The sequence below is a fragment of the Simochromis diagramma genome, unplaced genomic scaffold, assembly GCF_900408965.1.
Source record: "Simochromis diagramma unplaced genomic scaffold, fSimDia1.1 OVJJ01000308.1, whole genome shotgun sequence".
Classification (NCBI taxonomy): domain Eukaryota; kingdom Metazoa; phylum Chordata; class Actinopteri; order Cichliformes; family Cichlidae; genus Simochromis; species Simochromis diagramma.
Window position 1 is genome coordinate 3,936,416 of NW_024386785.1, and position 16,210 is coordinate 3,952,625.

The window sequence follows — 16,210 nt, forward strand, 5'->3', positions numbered from 1 at the left end:
TTTTCAGTGACATCACAAAACCCACCTGATCACAACTGTTTCAGTCATTTTGTGCTTTTATGTGTTCATTTTATTATGATTTATTTGTGTATATGATTTTAATTCGCTGTACAAATGTAAGGAGACCTCAAGCATTTTAATGGGTGCCTATAAATAACATTTATTATTATTATTACATGAATGTCGCATTATTTGCTAATGTAAAATAGCATAAGAGACCGTAGCCCATTGAATACAAGTCTAAGGTTCCTGAATACGTTTTTATGTATTTTAAAATAACGTTTTTGACTTGATATTAATGACTAAACATTTAAACAAATTTTACTAAACAATGTAATTAAGCGCCTTGTTGTTGCTTCAGGATGCTATACAAATAAAATAAAATTGAAATTAATGTTCCACATGCTTTATATCCGCATGCATAATAATCAAAATAATTAAACTCGTGGTGAGAACATTCAAAGTGATTTTGAAGGGAACAAAAACTTTCACCTTTTTTGCTACAAACTTCTAAAAGTTCGTCTTACAAGAACAAAAATAAATCTCCGTCAAACTAAAGGAAAAGCTTTCGTGAGGTTTGATCTTTCATTCTTCTTCTTGACCTGTCTGGCAGACACTTGTGCGCATGCGCTCATCCATAACCCGGAACTGCGCTCCGCAGCGGGCTGTGTTTGTTTTGGGGACGGTCAGCCGACAGAAACGATGCAGCTTCACTTCACTAAAGACGTTTTACCGGACTCTGTCGGCACCGACTTCCAGAACCTGAACAAGCTGAACGAGCAGGTAAGTCCGCGGCTTTAACGGAGCAGCTTTACCGGAAGCTGTCCGAGCCCCGGGGCTCGTTACGTCAGTGAAAGGAGGTTAACGGTCACAGCCCACCTGTACCTGCACGGAATGTACACGTGTCCGTGTCAGCTGACTGCCAGCTGATGAATCCCCGGCTGAACAAGCAGAAATATCGCTCAGGCTCGTGGCTGTCGGACTTCAAACAGACGTCCGACAGCCACGAGCTGTTAGACTGAAGTGCACGTGATGCGCGCAGTCACAGCCGCTGTCACGTGACCAGACGGCGTCCAGCAGAACCCGCTTTGAACGTCAGAGTCCAGACTTATCGATGCCGTCGGTTTATTACTCACCAATAACAGTGCAGCACGGTGCTGTGGGGCGGAGCGCTGAGGCGCGTCACGGCTGACGGTCCGCCCAGCAGGATGGTGGCATTTCTGTGAGGTAAACACACCTGTAAACGGGATTTAAAGAGGACTTTGATGTACGCGAGGAGCTTCAACACCTCCAGGAGCTGCCGCTCAGCTGTAATCTGATTACTCAGCACATCTGATGATGTGTGTACAGTGATTAACACTGGAACGATGTCACAGTCTTCGCCACCTCCTACAACGAGAGCGCCGTGATGTCACGGAGACTGACAGCAGAGCTGAGAGCCCGGGCCCTCGCGTGACGACGTGACATCAGAGAGCAGTTAGGCTACTAACAGATTACAATAATCCAGAATATTAGGATTGATCTGCAGGCTGATGCAGATTAGTGATGAGTACCTGAGTTACAGGAGTCAACCTTCACTGTGATGAAGAGAATCTTTCTTTATTCTTTAAACTCAGTGTGAGAGTCTTCATTCCCTCCTTTATCGGGAGCACAGCTCCTCACACAAAGTCTAGGAGACGCCGGGAGGGAGGTGGCATTAATCCTGGTACTGGATTGGCTCTCGGGGCGTCTGCCTCGTGCAGCATCTCGGACGCATCAAGAGGAAATAAAGCTTTTGAGTCCTGATGCAGCGTTCTGAGTGTGCACTCTTCCCCTCTGCTGTTGGACACATGAACAGTAACCATATGACTGTCCCCGCCACTATCACATGACCCTACGCTGTGTCACTGCATCATTCCATGTTTGGCACTGATCACCACCTGCACTAATGTATATATCTTTCTACGTAGCACTTTTAATTCTTATTCTTATTTTTATATCTTATGACACTATGTTTGCACTGAAGCACCGCAGCAATTTCCTAATGTTGTAAACCTGCTCAACATTTGGCAATAAACCCCTTTCTGATTCTGATTCTGATTCTGATTCTGATGCCTCACACATCAGACGGTGGCATCTTCAGCCTTTGGGTTACTTCTGAGCCCGAGGCCTGAACACATGGATTCAGCAAGACGATTAAAGCATGTTGAGATGTTCTTCATGAGTGCTGTGGACCAATCGTTTTTAGTTTGCAGGTTTGTTCCTCTGTCCCTGCCTGGCAGGGGTAGACAGACGAGTGAATCAGGTCTTTGAGCTGCAGCTGAAACGTAAATCTGACCAAAGTTTCAAACAAGCAAACTCTTTTTCTTTCACGCAGCAGTTTCATCGCCTGATTGAAATTCTGTTCCAGTTCCTCCTGGAGCCGAAAGAGGTGAACACACACACACACACACACACATACACACACACACACATACACACACACACACACACACATACACATACACACACACACACATACATACATACACACACACACACACACACATTTTGATGTTAATGGGACTTTGGACTTAGTGATTAGCCTTGATAACTGAACCGAGGTAAAACATCGGCTGCCCTTTTGTGTGCATGTGCAAATGAATGCATGCATTTTTCTGTGTGTGTGTGTCTGTGTGTGTGTGCAGACAGAGAGGTTCATGCAGCAGCTCACTGAGTTCGCGGGGGAACATGGGATGAGCGCCGGGCCTCTGAGGAACCTGATGAAGAGCGTCCTCCTGGTGCCGCAGGGTGGGAGACACACTCATCATCCATCACTCTAATCACAGAGGCTAACACGGACATCGTAAATCCAGCTGTACCAGATTAGGTGGTGGGAATCAGGTTGTTTCCATTTTCCCTCGTTTATCTCCTTGATCAGGACGTCAGTTCTGTTAACCTACAGACCAGGTAGAGTCGGTGTCGTTAAGAGTAAAGTCAGAGAATGCAGAAGATTTATGTGTGAAGCACTTCACTGTAATTTTACACTGGCAGACAGGAGAAGAGCAGAGACAGGCTGGAAACACACCTGTCAACACTCTGAGTGTCAGGTGTCATACTGTAGGTGATAACCCCGCCCTTTACCTATTTGAAGAGTTTCAGTCAGGTTTCAGAGCTCATCACAGCACAGAAACAGCTTTAGTGAAGGTTACAAATGATCTTCTTATGGCCTCTGACAGTGGACTCATCTCTGTGCTTGTCCTGCTAGACCTCAGTGCAGCGTTCGATACTGTCGACCATAATATCCTATTAGAGCGATTAGAACATGCTGTAGGTATTACAGGTGCTGCGCTGCAGTGGTTTGTATCATATCTATCTAATAGACTCCAGTTTGTGCATGTAAATGGAGAGTCCTCTTCACACACTGAGGTTAATTATGGAGTTCCACAGGGTTCAGTGCTAGGACCAATTCTGTTTACATTATACATGCTTCCCTTAGGCAGCATCATTAGAAGACATAGCATACATTTACACTGCTATGCAGATGACACCCAGCTCTATCTGTCCATGAAGCCAGATAACACACACCAATGAGTTAAACTGCAGGAATGTCTTAAAGACATAAAGACCTGGATGGCCGCTAACTTTCTGCTTCTTAGTTCAGATCAAACTGAGGTTATTGTACTCGGCCCTGAAAATCTTAGAAATATGGTATCTAAGCAGATTCTTACTCTGGATGGCATTACCTTGGCCTCCAGTAACACTGTGAGGAACCTTGGTGTCATGTTTGACCAGGACATGTCCTTCAACGCACATATTAAACAAATATGTAAGACTGCTTTCTTCCATTTGTGCAACATCTCTAAAGTTAGAAATATCCTGTTAAAACTGGCTCCTCCCCTCCACCCCAGCCGGTCGCAGCAGATGGCCCCGCCCCTCTTCCTGTTAAAAGGGAGTTTTTCCTTCCCACTGTTGCCTAATCATTGGGGTTTTCTCTGGATGATTGTGGGGTCTTTACCATCACCTTGAGGCGACCGCTGTTGTGATGAATGGAACTGAGTTGTTGCCTCGGTGCTGTGGTCTGTTTATCCTCTGCGCTGTGGGATGTGGGTCATGTGTTTGGAGGTTAAAAGGAGTGGAGTTTGGCTGGTTTTGATTTCTAGCCGAGTGTCAGATTGTTGATGCCACAGCGCTGAACACGATGAGGGCGTATGGAGCTTTAAATCCGTTGCCTGCAGTAACGGTTTTACGAAGCACTTGTGTGAGTGACAGCAGCAGCATGTGACCTGGGATGTAACTGAACAGGGGACTGTTGGTGGTGTTTGATTCAGTGCGATGGAAGCAGCAGGCTCAGGCAGGTGTAACTGAAGACTAAGGCTTCTTTCAACACATTTCAATTTGTGTTTCTCTGAACGCGCTCTGCCAGCACGAGAGAATAAACGGAAAATGGATAACACTTCCCCTTGTTCCCACTTGTGTTGTGTGCAGCCCCGATGTGCTGCTGCATTCTTGATGAGCCGCCCAGCTGCGGTCCATGCGGGTGGTTTCTGATAAGTATAGCCCTCAGTGCAGAAGTTCAGTACAACAAAGTGCTCCTGACACCTGGGCCAAATATTTTGGGCGAGTTTCTGTTTGCAAAGTTGAGACAGAAGTGCAGCGATTATTACGAGCCATAAGATGTGATCGGCAACAAAGTGTTGAGAGAAATCAGAGAAAACAGCAGAGTGGTCGTTTTTCCTCCCTCATCTCTGACTAATCTGGTCCTTCAAACAGAGTCTGCATCAAGGTTATTACAGTGAGCTCGAACAGAAACCACTGAAATAAAAATGAACTGAACGAGAGAAAAGAATCCTCCCTCGTTAGCACCAGTGCTTCCTGTTCATCTCAGTCACAGGAAGTGAATCCTTGTCACAGATAAACCCACTGACAGGGTGTTTTTGGTTTGTGGATGGATGAGTAAATCTTATTTTATGTGCCATCCATCCCTCCTCTGCTTCTTATCCTTGTTAGGTCACGGGGGGGGGCTAACACATAGGCAACCATTCACCCCACTATCTGCATGTCTGTGGACTGTGGGAGGAAGGCGTTGTACCCGAGGAGAAGCCCCGCAGGAAGACCCCAGCCTGATGGTGGAAGTGAACTCAGGACCTTCTTGCTGTGAGGCAACAGTGCTAACACTGTGCTTTCAGGTTTCATTCACAGACAGCATGTTTCTGCCTGTGATTTCGTTTGTATTTTCACTTCCTCCATTTCCCAGAATGCCAGTTACGCGTGGGCTATCTGTCTGTGGTGCTGTATACGCTGCACTGTACGTGTGCATGCTTACTGCACGGGCCAGGTGTGTCTGCAGCAGTGATCTCCATACAGATGTGTATGTGGGGATACCTGCACAGTATTTTCTCACGGCATTTAAAACCCGACACTCAACAGGTGGAGCTATAAACAGTAACAGGAAGGTGTCCGTGTCTGTTTTCTCCTCAGGAGCCCTGAAGAAAAACCTGACAGGCGAGCAGATCAAAGAAGACCTCCTGACATTAGGTACACATCCGAGTCCTCTGTGCCTCAGAGTCATTCTCACAGTAGTCGTATTAGTTACTGTCACGTTTGTGTTAATGAAAGCCAACCTGCTCACTCTGATCGTTTCTCAGGACTGAGCGAGGAAAAGTCGGCTCACTTCTCACTGCAGGTAAGTGAAGTAGTGCTAAAGGTAAATGGAAAGCTGCTTATGCAGCGCTTTTCTGCCTCATTCAAGCATGTGCTGTTTCTAAGTGCTTCCTGTCTGACATTCATGCATTCATAGAGCAACATGGGGTTTGTATCGTGGCATGCAGACTGGGATCAAACCACCTGACCAAAGCCACGCCCTTTGCGTGTGCCAAACTTTCCACTACTATTAAAGACGTCATAGATGGTTCAAAGGGCCTTCCAGGACTCTGGACTTGTTTCTGTGAGTGGCTGTAGCTCAGGAGGTAGAGCAGGTCATCAATGATCGGAAGGTTCCTGGCTTCCCCTCGTCTGCGTGCCAAATATCCTTGGGCTACATACTAACCCCAAATTGCTCTCCGATGCATCCATCGAAGTATGAATGTGTGTGAATGCTAGTTAGAATGGGTGAATGCACAAGTTGTGTGAAGCGCTTTGAGTGCTCAGAAGAGTAGAAAAGCGCTATATGAGAACCAGTCCATTTACCATTTCTTCACCAGCTAACATGTTGTGTTTACTGTGGGTAAATCCTGCAGCTCCTCTTCTGTAGCCTGCTGCAGCTTTATTTACATCTGCACCATGAACACGTCACAGGCTGAGGCTGTAAGCGCGTCACGGGGCGTCGGGTATCTGCTGGCTGTTGCTCGAAGCAACGCCAAGAACTGAACTGTTCCAGATCGATCCAGCACACTTTAACCTCTGTGTAACTAACACTCCCACAGTGGTGGCTACACGAGGATGGTCAGCCAGCTAGCTGTGCCTTAGCTCGCCATCATTGTGATGCTCAGGCTGCACATGCTGACTCGTGTAAAACAACATGGAGGAGCACGTGTGTCCGTTTGGGCCGATGCTAGCTCACAGGTGTTAGCACTGACTCAGTGTCGTTGATAAAACTTGTTCTTACGATGTTACTCAGGCAACCTTTAAACTGTGAACACGTGTCTCAGGAGTCTGATGTGATCTGTGTTCCTGCAGTGGGCGGAGCACTACGCAGCGCTGACCAGGCTCGCTGTCGGGCAGACTCTGATGGTCAACCAGCTGGTTGACATGGAGTGGAAGTTTGGAGGTAAGAAGGAGCAAACCTAGCGTGCACGGCAAATTTGGCTCACATTAGAGGTTCAGTCTGAGTCTGTCTGTGAGCGCGTCCGCCCTCTGAGCACATTTGAACCCCTCGGTGTGTGCAGCCGATGGAAGCTGAATAACAGAGCTAACCACGACGCGCCTCACTGTTTCAGGCGCAGACGTGACACAGCGTCCGTCCTGTTTGAGTGTTTTTATCACGCTGTGTTTTGTCGTCCCACAGTGACTGTTGGCACCAGTGAAATTCAGAAATTGGGCACAGTCTTCCTGCAGGTACGACAGCGCTCCACACACACATGTGGGGTATTCATATCCTGTGGGAACATCTAATTGACATAATGCTTCCCCTAACCAAACTGTAACCCGGACACTAAAACCACATTTTGATTCTCAATAATGTCTTCAAACTTGTGGAGACTGGTATTTTGGTCCCCACAAAGATATGAAAACACACACAGCATCGTTGTTTTGTTGAACACGTTGTGTTTGGTTGCAGCTGAAGCTCGTGGTCAGAAAGGGGAATTCCACTGAAAACGTCTACATGGGTGAGTGATGATGTCACTCGTACCTGAAGTTTTGCACACCTTGAATGTCTTTCTTTCCAACTGCTCGAGTCTGTAACAGGAAGCTTTAAGTTACTCTGACGGTTGTTTCTGCAACTCAGGACACAAAACTTAGATAATGAACAGATGCTGCGAGTGAAAAAGACTGTAAGAAATGTAAAAAGGAACTCGTCTGGTTTAATCGTGTAAACTTCGTAAATGAAATATCAGTTCCTCCACCCGACGCCCTCAGAGTCAGCCGACCTACAGATCTTCAATTCAGTTTTATTTATACAGCGTCAAATCACAACAGTCACCTCAAGGCGCTTTATATTGCAAGGTAGATCCTGCAGTAATACATACAGAGAAAAACCCAACAATCAAATGGCCGAACAAGCACTTTGGCGACAGTGGGAAGGAAACGGGAAGAAACCTCCGGCAGAACCAGGCTCAGGGAGGGGCGGGGCCATCTGCTACAGTCAATGGCTGCGACCGGTTGGGGTGAGAGAAGGAAGACAGGATAAAGACATGCTGTAGAAGAGAGACAGAGGTTAATAACAGATATGATTCAATGCAGAGAGGTCTGTTAACACATAGTGAGTGAAGAAGAAACACCCAGTGCATCATGGGAGTCCCCCAGCAGCTACACCTATCCGGGCTTTAAGTCTGACTTCATTAACCACGTCTGGGTCCAAACTCCCAGGTCCCAAAGTCAAACGAACTCTGCAGCATCACTAAGAGTCACAAACTGTCTAAATTCTTTCATCTTTAATAAAATGATCAGTGTTGCTGCTTTACCAGGTGTAACTATGAAGTTTAACATCCAGGCATCCATGAAAACAGGATTTATTAAATTGAATGGAGTTAGAAGTTAGCAGGAAGTTAGCTCGCTAGCTTCCTGCTAAACATGATATAGCATGTTCTGACAGAGATTTCTGAAAAATTCAAACGTACAGCTCTGTTATCACTTCCAACATAAATGAAGACAGAAAACTAAACAGCAGTGACGTTTGTAGGGTTACTGAAGTTGGGCTAGCTGCTATATAATGATGTGCTACGTGACCGCTAGCGACACAGCTATGTTAGCATAAACACAGTGAAGGATGGAGGATGAACGCTAACTTTTTCCACTCGATAAAAGTTAACGTGAAGGTTCCTGATGGTTAGGGATAAATGCAGTCCAAACTTCAGCCAGAAAAACAACTGAGATAATCCATCCACAATACGAGGTTAGTCATTAATATACTGCTGCTGGGCTGCAGCTGCATCATAAGGGTTTCAAATGAACAGCAGTAATAAAAACTGAGACAGTGATCACTGACTGCTTTTAGGGGCTTGTTGAGATTAAATAGAACAAAACATTAAAACATGTTAAAAACACAACAGCCTTAATGGACGCAGAGTAGTTTGGACCGGAAGCAGGATTCGTCACGTCATCACCTAAAGACCAGATTGCAGCATAACTAAGGGAGGATTCGGGGTCACCTGGTCCAGCCTAACTATATGCCTTAGCAAAAAGGAAAGTTTGAGCCCGATCTTAAAAGTAGAGATAGGTAAATGCTGCAGTGGTCGTAATTCAGGTGTGCTTTTTGGATTTTTGAAACGGGTGATTTTGATTGGCTCTTATGTGTAGCAGGGAGGAAATGACCTCACAAACAGCAGCTGTAGATTTTAAACTGCTCCTCTGTATTTTAATTCCTCTTGAAGAGAGTATTCCTGGTTTGGAGCTCTCCCAGTTTTTCACGTTTTCCTCCACAGATGCAAAAACCTTTCATTTCTGTCTCTGACAGGAAGTCATCCTTTTTTGTCTCTTCCCTGCAGAACTGACGCTGCCTCAGTTTTACAACTTCCTGCACGAGATGGAGCGAGCCAAGGCCAGCATGGAGTGCTTCAGCTGAGCGCGTGCGTGTCCGTGTGTGTGTTGTATGTACTGGTTGAATTTGTGTGCGTGTGACATTTTTACCTGAAATGAGTCAATAAACTGAGGAGTAACCTGTCATTATCTGCTGTTTTCTCCCCCTGTGGGAAACGGTCTGTCAGCACGACGACACCTGGGTGAGATCAGCGGGAACATTTTGACACTTCCATCAGAAACCAGACCTGTTCGATCGAGTTCAGGCCTGCTGTCTCTTACTGATGTAATAAAATATTACTAAAACAAACACGAATTAGCTGCAATAACAGGTTAAATGCAGGCGAAATGAGCAGCAGCCAGAGACGGGCGTGCAGTAAAGGCCACACAGGGATGCGTACGAGCCTGGAGGCACATGTCAGAGCGCCGTTTCAGCCCTCGGCTCCGAAACCACTTCAGACGTCTGTGATAATTATCTGCTGATTATTCCTCAGCAGTCTGTCTGCTCGAAGACAGGAAGTTGCCTTTATTCTGAAGGGTTTTCCCGCCTACTTTATATCTTTGTACAGCATCTGCAGCTCCTCCTTTACGTACTGACTATACTTTCTGACATTAGAGAGCTGCGATACGCGGCTGTCACAGAAACAACCTAAACCACATTAAAGTAACTCATCTACACAGCATGACATCATCTACACAGCATGACATCATCTACATACTCAGAGGACCTGGAGGAATCTCTGTGCGCAGGGACGATAACCGTGACCTTCACACATCCGTGCACGGGCTCAGGAACGTTCCCGTCTGCGAGCGGCTCGGCGTGCCGGCCCTAAAAAAGAGAAAAAGCCTCCAGTCAGTTGGACGTGTCGTTTGTCTTTCTCAAAACCAGGATCCACCGCTCCCCGTCGCTGTCTGCCACACCTGACTGCATCAGCGGGTCGTGCCCCCCGACTCTCCCGTCCTGCTGTGTGTAACCTTCACGCCCTTCCCTCCGCTGGCTGTCTCGGACAGACGAGCTTGTCTTCATTAGAAGCACGGCTCCAGGCCAAGCCCGTCTTTCTGTTCACCTTTCCACGTATCTGTGCGTGGATCCGTCCTGCTGCGTTTCCTGGGATGTTGCGTAAATGGATTCAGTGAAAACTCAGGATTCCCCATATTTAGCAGAAAATCAAATGTTCCACATAGCTCTGCGGCGTGTCCTGTCACGCCTCGCGCTCACCTGGCCGTCTGCCCCCACAGTAAACAGCAAATCCAGGCTGTGGTCATGTGGAAATCATGAACGAACCAAAGTTTTTGACAAACTCAGACCAATCAAGGACCGAGCGTCTGGGAGTGCTGATGGAACAGCCAATCAGGGCAGTTGTTTATGTTTATTTCTTGATTAAAAAAATTGCTTTGTTTGTTTCCTGGAGTTGAATATTTGATGAAGACCTGAGACTGAAGTTTGTGCTGAATGCTGTTGGCTCTGTTTTTCTTCTTCTTGTGTTTAAAGTCAGTCACAGTCCAGCTGACGCAGGTGCGCGCGCACGCGGGCGCGCCTTGGCCATCACGATAATTGCCTTTGTAATGTAAGGTAGCACAGTTTTCAGCTGCTGCGTGTTCACACGTATCATTTTGCCCTCAGTAACGTATTTTTGCTCAGTCCGGATGGATCAGCCTATAGCCTGTCAGCTTGTTTCCAAACATCCTTCAAACTCACCTGTTCATTCAGCTGATTGGCTCCTCGCTGCAGGACACAGCAGCTCGCTCATATTAGTTACTGATATTGTTTTTACTGTTCAGCTGCTGTGCGGTTTGGATTGCTTGCAGTGAGAAAGTGCTGCTCCTTCATGTCCTCTGACACGTTCAGATACCTGGTGAGGGGGGGCGGGGACCCACAGGCTGCAGGTACACTGAGTGTTTTTAAATTAAAGAGGTGAACAGAGCTGCTCAAAGGTGACTCTGGTCTAACTGAGAGGAGACGGAGCCCTGCAGCAGGTGAAAGGACGAGGGTTTCCTTCCTGTCAGGCTCAGTCAGGAGGAACTTTGGCTCTGATGTTCCAAAGATGCTCATCCTCACAGACAATCAGCCTCTCACAGTTTCAGGACTCGGAGCCAAAAGCAAATCAAACCTTCACCTCTGTTGTGCAATTCTCCTCTTTCTCTTCACATTCTTTCTCTTTGTCCTTAGTGTCTCTCCTCCTCCTCCTTTCTTCATGCCGGCTCTCCTTTCGTCTCATCGTGTGACCCGACGTGTCCTTGCATGCATCCCCCCGAGGCCTCCTGAGCTCCTCCCAGTTGTTTCTCTGGCCCTTTAAAAGAGAAAAATCCCACAGATCTCGATCCTTTCAGTGTTTCAGTCTTCTCGCAGAAGTTCGTCACTCAGCTGATGTTAAGTAAACACCAGCTGATTAACATTCTTTGGGAAGTGATTAGATCATGAGTTAGATCATCAGAGAGACTCCAGACTTTACGTCCACGTGAAAATCCTGCAGAAAAACACTTTGTGTCATTGTGATCAGATACGACTGGTGATTGTGTCCTCCTGAGGTCAGCTACAGGTGCAACAAATTTAATTCATGTTTTTGTGAGCTGCTGAGGAATGCAAGTCAATACTGTGATCTTCAACAGAAATCATACTTTTTATTATTTCTCCTGCTTTCTTTGTAAAGCAGCGAATCTGAAAATGACTGCATAACAATAATAATAATTTGTTAGCACTGAAAATATCATTTTGATTAAAGAGCTTGTGGATATTGGTGGATTAACCATTACAGAAACATAAATAATTATTTTGGAACTATCAGTGCTGTTAGTTTAGGGTCAAACCTCACAGTGGTCTAATACATGTGTTAAGCACTGTTTGGATATGTTTGGGGCTTCAGTAGAACAGCAGAGCAAATCAACCCCCCAACAAACACGTCAAATACCCACTGACTCAACGTTTGAAGGCATTTTTGAGGCTCACAATCTGGTTTTAGTACCAGGGTTACAGTTTGGTCATGGTTAGGGTCAGGCATTCATTTTGGATGGTTAGGGTAAGCAGCTAGGGAAAGCTTTATGTCAGTGAGATGTCCTCACTAAGATATGAAAACGAGAGTTTGTGTGTATGCCTGCTTATCTGTGTGGGGAATAACCAGGGCCTTCCCAAGAAAGAGTCTGTTTGGGCTAGGAATAAAAGATACTGACAGACTGAAGAGTGTGTGTGTGTGTGTGTGTGTGTGTGTGTGTGTGTGTGTGTGTGTGTGTGTGTGTGTGTGTGTGGACATTTTTGCCGTTGGACCTGCAGAGGGAAGAGGAAGTTTATGGAGAATAACTCTAATAGCTCACAGCTGTCAACCGTGTTCTCGTTTCCCCAAAGTTACAAACGTCCTGTGTCACTGTCGCTGACTTTACACACAGTCCTGTTCACTGGAAACGTGCTGTATAACGCACACCTGCTGCTATACTTTATTGTTTTTATTGTTCTGAGAGAGTTTCCTTTCAAATGATGACACCTGTCCAGGTGTTGTTTGTCCTAAGGGCGGGAGAATGGGGGTTTTAAAGGTTTACCTCCAGGTAAAATGAGGACTTGTTTTACGAGCTGAAGTGAGACGACAGAAGCTGCAGAAGTGTCAGACATGAGCTGAAACCTTTCAGACTGGATTCCACAGCTCACCTGTGGAGAGTGCACAGGTGACAATATGTGAACAGATTCAGTTCAGTTTTATTTATATAAACCTTTTTTATAGAAACCTCCAAGAACCAGGCTCAGGGAGGGGCGGGGCCATCTGCTGTGATTGGTTGGTGTGAGAGGAGGAAGACAGGTAAGACAATTAGAAATCACGTCTATCCATGATTAGAATGATTAAAATGTTATTTGTGAAGAAGTTCATGAACTTTACACAAACCTCATTTTTTGATTGCTTATCTGGAGCTGATGAGTACATGTGTCCATGTACACTATATTCCCAAAAGCATTGGCTCTAGAGTTGAAAGTGATGTTGCAGCTCTTCTGGGAAGGCTTTCCACAGGTTTAGGAGTGTTTATGGGAACGCTTCTTCCAGAAGCACATTTGTGAGGTCACACTGATGTAGGACGAGAACGCCCGGCTCGCAATCGCCACTCTGATCTACGGGCCACGTGAAGTTTGGAGGTCTGCAGAAAGTTGGTGACCTCTGTGGACTACACGTCTCAGCGTCCACTGGTGTGATTTTACCACTTTGTGCTGTTGTTCCCAGGTGCTTCCACTGACTGTGGAGTGAGAGCAGAGTGAGCTGTTGTTTCACTGATGCATGTAGAAGCTGTGCGTGCCGACGTTATGCACCTGTGTCCACACGATGGAACACCTGGATTAATGATTGGCTGGGTGAGGGGATACTTTGTGTGTGTGAGGCAGCCTGAGGTAGAAGGAAGATGTAGACTTCCCCCTGCTGGCAGGAATGGGATCCATCACATAAGGTGGAAGGAAATGTGTGTGTGTGCAGTTAAAGCAGGGTGTGCAGTTGGTGTGAGTCTGAGTGTGTGTGTTTGTGTGTTTTCTTGATAAGAGAATTTTGCTCCCGACTCTTAAAGTTCCTCCCTGAGAATTTACCGAGAACGTGGTTTCTCTCTTTGCTCACAGTAATTAATGTCTTCCTGCTCAAAACTGAAAAAACAACCTCTCACACACACAACACAGACGGTGTGTGTGTGTGTGTGTGTGTGTGTGTGTGTGTGTGTGTGTGTGTGTGTGTGTGTGTGGGCCAGCCACACAGAGGAGTCGTTATCTGGGTCCGACGTGCTGCCTCTGCTCCACAGGAAGAGGCTCGGGCCTAAATCATCGAGCACAAAGACGCTCGGCACGAGAACGTCTGACAGCTTTGGACAAAAACAAGAAGAAATCAGGAGAAATATGAAGAATGAGCAGTTAGACAGAGAAACAGCCGTCAGAGGGGTTATAAGTCATGTCACAAACAGTCGTGATGCTGTTTCCGAGGGTCTGCTTCAGTATAGTTTATTTGCTGCATGTATGGGTGCAGTGGAGCCGGGTCACTGGTGTGATGATGATGATGGTGGCACTGCTGAGGGAAGCAGCAGGATGAACTGTGAAGTGTTCAGCTGTAGTCTCTGCTCACACGATGAGGCAAAGCAAACTGCAAAAGCAACCCAAGAGTTCCTCACGCCAAAGAAACGACATGTTCTTCAATGGTCCATGCAGTCAGCTGATCTCAGCCCAACAAAGCAGCTTTACAGTCATTACACACAAAACTGAAGGACGCCTGTAGAAACACAGCATTTGGTGTTTAGGGGGTTATAAATACATATATTAGTTTAATATGTGCGTTGAAGGACGTGTCCTGGTCAAAAATGACTCCAAGGTTCCTCACAGCGTTACTGGAGGCCAAGGTAATGCCATCCAGAGGAAGAATCTGCTTAGATGCCATATTTCTAAGATTTGTGAAACACATTCACATAAAAGCATTTCGGTGTATATTAGAGGCCATATAAAGAGGCAGGATTCAGAACAAAGTGCTTGATTCGTTTGAAATGCAGCCATGCTGTCATTACTGTAATTTATCTGTCATACAGCATGTGAAGGCTCACTCAGCCTTTCCCATGCAGCCCTGTGCATGCACTTTTCCCTCCTTTTCTACTTTACATGGTGTGTTTTGAAGCACTCAGTGTGCAGTTCAATTCAGTTTTATTTACACAGCGCCAAATCACAACAACAGTCGCCTCAAGGCGCTTTATATTGTACAGTAGATCGTACAATAATACATACAGAGAAAAACCCAACAATCATATGACCCCCTATGAGCAGCACTTTGGTGACAGTGGGAAGGAAAAACTCCCTTTTAACAGGAAGAAACCTCCAGCACAACCAGGCTCAGGGAGGGGCGGGGCCATCTGCTGTGATTGGTTGGGGTGAGAGAAGGAAGACAGGATAAAGACATGCTGTGGAAGAGAGACAGAGGTTAATAACAGATATGATTCAATGCAGAGAGGTCTGTTAACACAGTGAGTGAGAAAGGTGACTGGAAAGAAAAAACTCAATGCATCATGGGAATCCCCGGCAGCCTATGTCTATTGCAGCATAACTAAGGGAGGATCCAGGGTCACCTGGTCCAGCCCTAACTATATGCTTTAGCAAAAAGGAAAGTTTGAAGCCTAATCTTAAAAGTAGAGATAGTGTCTGTCTCCTGAATCCAAACTGGAAGCTGGTTCCACAGAAGAGGGGCCTGAAAACTGAAGGCTCTGCCTCCCATTCTACTTGTGCAGTGATGCATTAACCTTTCTCACATGCACAGGTGGTGCATTCCTCACATGGACGATGTCTCAGGAATCGGTTCCTTGTGCCTATTGGTCGGTCAGAGTCTCTCCTTTCATGGCTCAGTGGGTTTGTGCCAAACCTTTGCATCAGGCGAGCAGGTCAATGGTCGCTCTCATTTGGATGGCCTCCTTTAGCCCCAAATAGGCAGGACGTCACAAAAAAGGTAAACTGACAGATACATGTTTCCTTGTTTCCTTGGTTCCCAGGAGGATATTACTTGATGCATAGTGGTCTCCATATTTGTTGAAATAGGGACAGTACTGTTGTCCTGCCAGCGGACCAGCAGCTCCCTGTGTTCAGACTTTGTAAACTGTTCTTTGGTTTTGAAAGGAACATCAGAGAGATGGTTTGTCCTCATTGTCCCCAAAAATCCCTAATCCTCTCTTTGTCACACCATCCAGGGGTGCAAGCGAATCAAAGAGGTTGTCATGGTGAAATTTCCAACCTTGAGGCTCCTCACCGGGAACGACCTCCAGCTTCTGTCCTGACCCAGTGTCTGAGAGGAGGGTGTGGCTCCATGTGATGCCTGAAACCAGTGGATGAGGCTCCACATCATTCACTGATCTTCTTAAAGTTATATTTATGTTCTGTGTTACAGTAATGACAGTAATGAGACATGCAGACTAATCATCGTAAACTAACCATCGTAGTCTAAGGACCTTGGAGAGAAAAGCGTCTGGACTTCTTTAAGTTGCTTGAAGACGTTTCACCTCTCATCCGAGAAGCTTCTTCAGTTCTAGAGTCAAATGGTGGAGAGTCCCAGATTTAAGCCCCGTGGGAGTGGGAGTGTGTCCCCCCCCTCCC

At 46.3% G+C, this 16,210-nt stretch overlaps 1 protein-coding gene and 2 long non-coding RNA genes across 4 annotated transcripts in view; 2 read left to right on the forward strand and 1 right to left on the reverse strand.

Annotated features, from left to right (window-relative positions):
- Nucleotides 1–609: 609 nt before the first annotated feature.
- commd7 (COMM domain containing 7) lies at nucleotides 610–9,282 on the forward strand. 2 transcript variants are annotated; one of them, XM_040022815.1, is made up of 9 exons: nucleotides 610–783; nucleotides 2,360–2,410; nucleotides 2,667–2,769; nucleotides 5,440–5,496; nucleotides 5,607–5,644; nucleotides 6,637–6,727; nucleotides 6,965–7,014; nucleotides 7,238–7,286; nucleotides 9,105–9,181. In XM_040022815.1, the coding sequence occupies exons 1-9, from the start codon at nucleotides 703–705 to the stop codon at nucleotides 9,179–9,181; spliced, it is 597 nt and encodes a 198-aa protein (XP_039878749.1). In that variant the 5' UTR covers nucleotides 610–702. The 2 variants fall into 2 exon arrangements, with proteins under 2 accessions (XP_039878749.1, XP_039878748.1); XM_040022814.1 differs by having other exon boundaries at nucleotides 703–783; nucleotides 2,357–2,410; nucleotides 9,105–9,282.
- On the reverse strand, nucleotides 7,767–10,949 carry LOC120728101. The gene is made up of 3 exons (XR_005694642.1): nucleotides 10,057–10,949; nucleotides 9,855–9,964; nucleotides 7,767–7,814 (listed from the first exon to the last, which is right to left on the reverse strand). It is a non-coding gene; the product is annotated as an uncharacterized LOC120728101 (long non-coding RNA).
- A 4,288-nt stretch (nucleotides 10,950–15,237) lies between these two features.
- The window catches only part of LOC120728102, a 1,254-nt gene continuing 281 nt past the window's right edge, over nucleotides 15,238–16,210 (forward strand). The window contains exons 1-2 of the long non-coding RNA XR_005694643.1: nucleotides 15,238–15,569; nucleotides 15,808–16,210. The exon at nucleotides 15,808–16,210 is cut by the window's right edge and continues 281 nt beyond it. This is a non-coding gene — a long non-coding RNA (uncharacterized LOC120728102). The remainder of the gene's footprint in view (nucleotides 15,570–15,807) is intronic.

What these genes read in the sequence shown, in the direction of transcription:
- commd7 (XM_040022814.1), top strand. Translation starts at nt 703, where the DNA reads ATGCAGCTTCACTTCACTAAAGACGTTTTACCGGACTCTGTCGGCACC. An exon ending in TGAACAAGCTGAACGAGCAG is followed by an intron (nt 784 to 2,356) that starts GTAAGTCCGCGG and finishes TCTTTCACGCAG; the next exon opens with CAGTTTCATCGCCTGATTGA. An exon ending in CACTGAAAACGTCTACATGG is followed by an intron (nt 7,287 to 9,104) that starts GTGAGTGATGAT and finishes TCTTCCCTGCAG; the next exon opens with AACTGACGCTGCCTCAGTTT.